Genomic DNA, 6223 nt, shown 5'->3' with positions numbered 1-6223 from the left:
TGAGTCAAAGCAGCTAGGGCAACTCTTTTCTATTATTTCTCTCTCTTCTTCAATGCACACGCATTTAAACTTATCCAATTGGAATCATACTGTTTATAGTCTTATATCCTGCTTTTTCCACTTAACATACCATGAGCATTTTTCCATGTCATTAAGTATGCTTTGAATATGTTCTTGGCCACATAAAATTCCATCCTGTTGGTGCACCTGTTTTCTTTTAAGCTAAGACATATGCCATGTTCCCCTATTATGCCGGACTCTTAAAAAGCCAAGAGAAATACTTTGTGTTGGTCCACCATGAGCCTCTTATGAATTGCTATTTTTGATTCGCTTTATAAAATGCACACACTACTGGACACTGGATATAGTGGATGGTTAATAAGCAGTTGAAAGGAAATGCCAGCAGCTTCCATCCACTGGACGATGTGAGTCAGTCACCCACATCACCCTTACAAATATATGGTGCCAACAAGTGTCACAAATGCTTTTTCCTTTTCTGTGACTGCCACAAATGAACTTCAGACTCATAGGGACCCACCTCAAAACAGTCTCAGTGCAGTTCTAGGCTTTAATCACTTCAGAAATAAGCTTACCAAAACATTTCTTAAAAATTTACTTAATTTTACTTTACACTTAGTTTTGTGACTTTGGAAAATTTGTAATTCTCTGGTCTCGGTCTGTTCAAACAAAAGGGCTAGCCATCTTCAGAGGACTGATGACGTTTTAAAACAATCTGCTGGAAACTTTGATGCTGACTTCTTTAGGGTTATAACTAGAAGTAATATCTGCAACACGCACTAAGCATAAATGAGCCCTTTAATCCTCAGGAGGGCACTGTGGAACTATGTTCTTAGGGTTCTCCGCTGTGGGAAGTTTCTTTTGTTACAAATTGTTCTGAATGCAAGGCCAGGCCTCGAAGAGACAGATTTTTATATGTTCATTTCATTTTTAATGAAAAACCATAAGGATCTCTTAAAATGTGAACCTGGAATGTGTGTTTATATTATGAATACTTTCATATTAAACTGAGCAAATTGAAGAATGATTGCTTGAGCTCTTTCTACCGGGAAATTCATACTCAGGTAAGGGAACTGCTTTTCATGTACTTTTATGTACATTGAAAAAAGCAACCTGAAAAGGTAAATTTAATTCCACGAGCTCCATTACTCAGAGTGTTTTCAGCCCTACCACATAGATTGCATTTATTGCCAAACTAAGCAGTCTTTTAAAGTCTTCTTTTAAATCTGTTGTTGAGATAAAATTTGGCTTTTTAGTGTGCTTTTCTCATGTCCTACCCACTGTGTTTAAACTGACATTTCTGTTACCTACCTCTTCAGGGAGGAAAACAAAACAAAAAGCAATGTTCAGATAAAATATTATAGGTTTATTTAAAACTTAATTCTCACCTTGAGTATGCAAAATACAAACTCCACAAAATGTTCATTTTACTTTGTAGTTTACAAATATACAAAATAGAAGTTTGCTTAAATTTATATTACATATTTATTAAGGCAAGGAACTATATAGAAAAACACATTTGTTCTGCTTAAGGCATACTTGGGAATAAACCATTGTACAAATTATTGCACATCTGAAACCACAGTGCATAACAGACTGTCTGCATAAAAATGTTAAAGTAAACCAGGTGTATTTACCTGACTTAGGTCATACATGTAGATCGGAAGACAAAAATAGATTTTCCTTGTCAAAGTATGCAGCAGTTTGAGAACTTTGGCTTCCTCATTTGGTACCTTTAGAACCAAGACTCACCAAGCACCATCGTTTAGGCTATTAAAACACATTTTCTGTACCTGAATTTTCTTCCTCTTCTTCTAATATCATAATAATGGCTTTTAGAAGGCAAAGAGAATACAAGGTGATCTTTATATGTATATTGCATCGAAACACAATTCCAGGGAATACTGGTCTTCCCTCCCCCCCACCCCCCTCCCAACTCACGGATCTAATTTATACCCTGATATCCACAGCTTCCAGTCACCCCCTTGGCGTTTTGTAAGTCCAGGAATATTCAAGTTGGGTTTAGAATTGGAATGTAGAAGATCCAGTCACAGACCCCATCTGTTCTTTGATTAGTCTTTGGGCTTCCTCCCGTCTCCTGATTATCCATTCACAAGTTGACTTGCTGGGAACTTGACCATGATTGTAGTGCTTTCCAGCTGGGCTCCTCCCGTCATCGGGAAGACCGTGTAAAGGGAAAAAAAATACTGAATTCTCTTCTGGCAGTGTGGGTCACGTCCACTGTTTGGGGATTTAAAAGTGCCTCTTCATGTGTAAGGCGAGGTGGTCCGACCTAGAGAATGCCCGGTCGCACTTCTGGCACTGGAAGGGGCGGTGCCCAGTGTGTTTTCGGTAGTGCCTGGTCAGTTCATCTGAGCGGGCAAACTTCCACCCACAGCCTTCCCAGTCACAGTGGTAAGGTTTCTCACCTGTAACAGGAAGATAAAGCCGTCAAAGCCATTGCTGAAGGATGAAAAACAGACAGATGATGGGTACACCTGAAACCTATATAACTGTGTTAACCAATGTCACCCCAATAAATTCAATTTAAAAAAATGGAGATTTCTAAAAACAAACAAACAAACAAAAAAAACACCAAAAAACAAAAGGGTTGAAGAAACATATACCATGCTAACAGTAGTTAAAGCTGGAGTAGCTATAGTAATTTCAGAGAAAGCAGACTTCAGAACAAGGGTAATTATCAGGGATAAAGAGGGGTGTTGCATAATGATAAGGGGGTCAATTATCCAAGAAGACATAGCAATCCAGGATAAGTCCACTGAAACAGAAAGCAGATTGAATTTGACCTCAGTAATAAAAACAGAGATGCCATAAAAACAATGACGAGGAAGAATTGGCCGTTTGGAAAACTGGAGCCCAAATACTAAAACCAACTCCCCAAGTACCCAACTCTCAAAGGACCCAGGAATGTCTGTATATCACTTAAGACCATATTAACTTTCAGATTATAAGAATGCGTTATGTATATTCTTTTTTTGCTTCTTATTTTATTTAAGGAGGCATTAGCTAGAATAGTTGAGCAGTGAAAACACACAAATCCACCTCAACCTACACTTCTAGAGGGCTAACATTTTCATTCTTTTGGAGTCAAGATATCACAGTGGTAGAAATGAATTTGGAAATTATGCCTGCTAGTGTGTCTCCCCTAGCCCAAGCCAAGTTATAATAGCCTATCCCACTAAATTGGGTGTAAAAAGCCACAGGAGGCTACTTTTTCTGTACCCACATTTCTGTAATTTTCCTGAATAGCACAACTACACACAACCTTGTGGACCTATTTACGCTGACATGGAAGTTCATCCTAAACCAGGATCCCAGCAATCAGACCCATTACATTCTTGAAATGTACATAAAACCTAATTATTAAGACTAGAACTAAAAATAGAAAGGGGGAATCTAGGAAGGGAACAGCTAATGAAAATTGTCTAGAAAGTAAAAAAAAAAAAAAGGATTAAAAGAATCCCATCCACTGCAAAGTATAATTTCTTGATTACAAGGGCAATGCTTTGCTAGGAGAGGCCCATGTTCAGCCTGGAGTCTCCCTGCCTTTCAAAGGCCTGACAAAACTGCACATTCAAGCACTGATACCATCCATCAAGCAAAAGGCTCCTGGGCAAAAAAGTAGGCGCCCGTTCGCTGCTCTCCCGGGATCCAGGAGATGGAGGAGATAGACTGTACCCCACATCCCAAGGGAGACCATAGTTATCGGGTGGGGCTGGACACCCCCCCTCCTTTCCACCACGTCTGTCCGTCCTCCTACCTGTGTGGGTTCGCAGGTGTGCTTTGAGATGAGAACTCTTCGTGTAGGTTTTGCCGCAACCCGCATAATCACAAGTGTGAGTGGCTGTCCTTTTCCGGGGCCACGACCTTCTCCCCCTCTTAGGTTTGGGCTCCTCTGGCATGCAGGACCCGGGTGGCATGAGCTCTAGGGGCGAAGAAGTGGGGGCGGTCAGCCTCATCCCGTGGGCCCCGGCACACGCAGTGCTCCCCAGCCCGAACAAGGAATCCCCAGGACTGACCTTGGTAATGGAGCGGCGGCACCTGCGGCTGCATCTGGTCTGGCAGGAAGGGTGGGTAGTTGGGCCCCGGGTGGGGGTGGAAGCCCGGGGGCAGCGGCAGGGCAGGATGACAGTCCCTGCTGCTCAGCAGTTCCTCGGCTCCCAGGGTCGGGGTAGTCCTGTTGGGGAGCTGCCGCCCCAGGGGGAAGTCGTGCGCCGTCGGCCGGTGGCCGTTGCTGAGAGGAGGTCCCGTGCCCAAGTGGGCCTCCAGGGGCCGGCCGACCGTGCACGAAGAGACCGCCTCCTGCTTGATCTTGGGGCACATGCGTGGCGGCCCGCCGCTGTAGGGCGCCACCACCACCGGGTGGCTGCCGTTCGGGCTGCCTTTGCTAACACTGATGACCGACGGGCTGCCGTACTCACTGCCGGGGGCGCTCAGCGACGCCTTCAACACAAACTTGCCCATCAGCCCGCCACCTGGCGGCTGTTGCTGTTGCGGCGGAATGTACACTGGGTCCAACTCGGGCCGAAGGAGTTCGGCCACGAAGCCGCCCGAGGGGCTCACGTCGTTGATGTCCGCCAGGTTGAAAGGAGCCGTGGGAGGGGGCGCAGACTCGCGGCCATACAGGAGGCCGCCGCTGGTGCTGCCGGGGGCCACGCCCGGGCCCCCCTCGGGCCGGATCGGGTAGCTGAAGCTGCAGGTGGAGGGCGCACTGGCAGGGCCGCTGCTCGACGGGGAGGACGACGAGGAGGCCGAGGCAGACGAGGACACGGTGGCAGCCACGGACTCCTGATGGGACAGCGAGTTGGAGAGGATAAAGTCCAGGTCCAGGAGATCGTTGAACTCCTCCGTCTCTCTCCGGGGAAGGAGCGCCGGGTTGCTGCCGCCGCAAGCCGACCCGACTCCGCCGCTCTCCAGGTCGGTGGCCACGGTCGCCGCTGCCAGGTCGTACGGGCGGCCGGGAAGTAGAGGAGGAAGTCGCTTCATGTGGGAGAGCTCCTCCCGCCAGCGCTGCGGGGACAGGGCGGGAGAGGGACCGTCAGTGGTGGTCTCCAGCCGCCACCCGACATACTGGCAGACCCGGCGCGCCTACGTCGCCCAGGCGTGGGGAACGAGCAGGCAGGCAGCGCCCGGGGGCTCCAGTGCCAGGGCTGCAATCTCGACCCACACCCGGGTCCGAGGAGAGGCTGTGCGTCCATACGGAGGGTGTTAGGTTGTGTCTGCCCGATTGCGTGTGAGCAAGCGCCTCGGCTCGCCAGCCCGAGTCCCTCCCCCGCCAGATCCCTGGGACGCTCCCGCCGTCCCAGAAATTGGGACACCGAGGCTCTCCCGGTGTGTCCTAGCCACGGGGACGCCTACGCGCCGAGCTCTCAGGCCCAGCCAGTGTCTGTGGACACAACCACCTCCCGCCCGGTGGCCCGCGCGCCCGCCCTGCCGCCTGCACCCCAGAGGACGTGTGCGGACCGGGTGCGCGCCTCCGGCGGCTCCGCCGCGTCCAGACCACACGCACGTACGGCTGAGCCCCGGGCGCGGAAGCCGTCCCGGGAAGGCTGAGGTGCCCGTGCAGTGTCCACCTCCTCCCCTGACTCCGAGGTGGTCCTCGGTGACCCAGGGCTCCGCCCGTCCCCACCCTACCCACAGAAGTCCCCCCCCCCGCCCCGGCTTACCCCCATGGCCAAGGGCAACACTCACGTTATTCGGGGCACCTGCTGGACGCAGTGTCTTCTCCCTTCCCGCGGGGCCGGACGCGAACGTGGAGAAGGACGGGAGCAGTGCGTCGCTGACAGCCATGTCAGACTCGCCAGGTGGCTGCCTGTGGGCCGGGTGGGGCGCACACGGAGGGAGAAGTCAGGGGCCCACTCTCGATCACCACTCCGGCGTGTCCCACCCCGACCCGCACCCCTCCCTTTCGCCCCGCGCTGCACCTACCTCATTAATGTGGGGGCCCAGAAGGTCCTCGGCAGGCCGAAGCGGTGGGGATACCCCGAACCCCAAAGTCAACGAAGAGGGGAAAAAAAGACTTAGAAACGAAGTCAAAACCAAAACCCCAAATTGCCCGAGATCCTTCTTCTTTGGATTAAATATAAATGGTAGATGCCCGTGTTTTTTTTTTTTTTTTAAAGTTCCTTTGTATACAAAAGTTCTTAAAAAGTCGTAAACTCGTATAAAAATGGACAATCAGCAA

At 49.7% G+C, this 6223-nt stretch overlaps 1 protein-coding gene across 3 annotated transcripts; it reads right to left on the bottom strand.

Annotated features, from left to right (window-relative positions):
* Positions 1-1363: 1363 nt before the first annotated feature.
* Positions 1364-6223, bottom strand: KLF4 (Kruppel like factor 4). 3 transcript variants are annotated; one of them, XM_006088048.2, is made up of 5 exons: positions 5968-6223; positions 5731-5851; positions 4059-5049; positions 3800-3964; positions 1364-2447 (listed from the first exon to the last, which is right to left on the bottom strand). In XM_006088048.2, exons 1-5 carry the CDS (start codon positions 5970-5972, stop codon positions 2272-2274), a joined length of 1458 nt encoding a protein of 485 aa, XP_006088110.1. In that variant the 5' UTR covers positions 5973-6223; the 3' UTR covers positions 1364-2271. The 3 variants fall into 3 exon arrangements, with proteins under 3 accessions (XP_006088110.1, XP_023609071.1, XP_014310688.1); XM_014455202.2 differs by having other exon boundaries at positions 2346-2481; XM_023753303.1 differs by lacking the exon at positions 3800-3964.

This window comes from Myotis lucifugus, unplaced genomic scaffold, assembly GCF_000147115.1.
Source record: "Myotis lucifugus unplaced genomic scaffold, Myoluc2.0 scaffold_43, whole genome shotgun sequence".
Classification (NCBI taxonomy): Eukaryota; Metazoa; Chordata; class Mammalia; order Chiroptera; family Vespertilionidae; genus Myotis; species Myotis lucifugus.
Note: the sequence above shows the minus strand (reverse complement) of the source record. Positions and strands in the feature narration are given on the sequence as shown.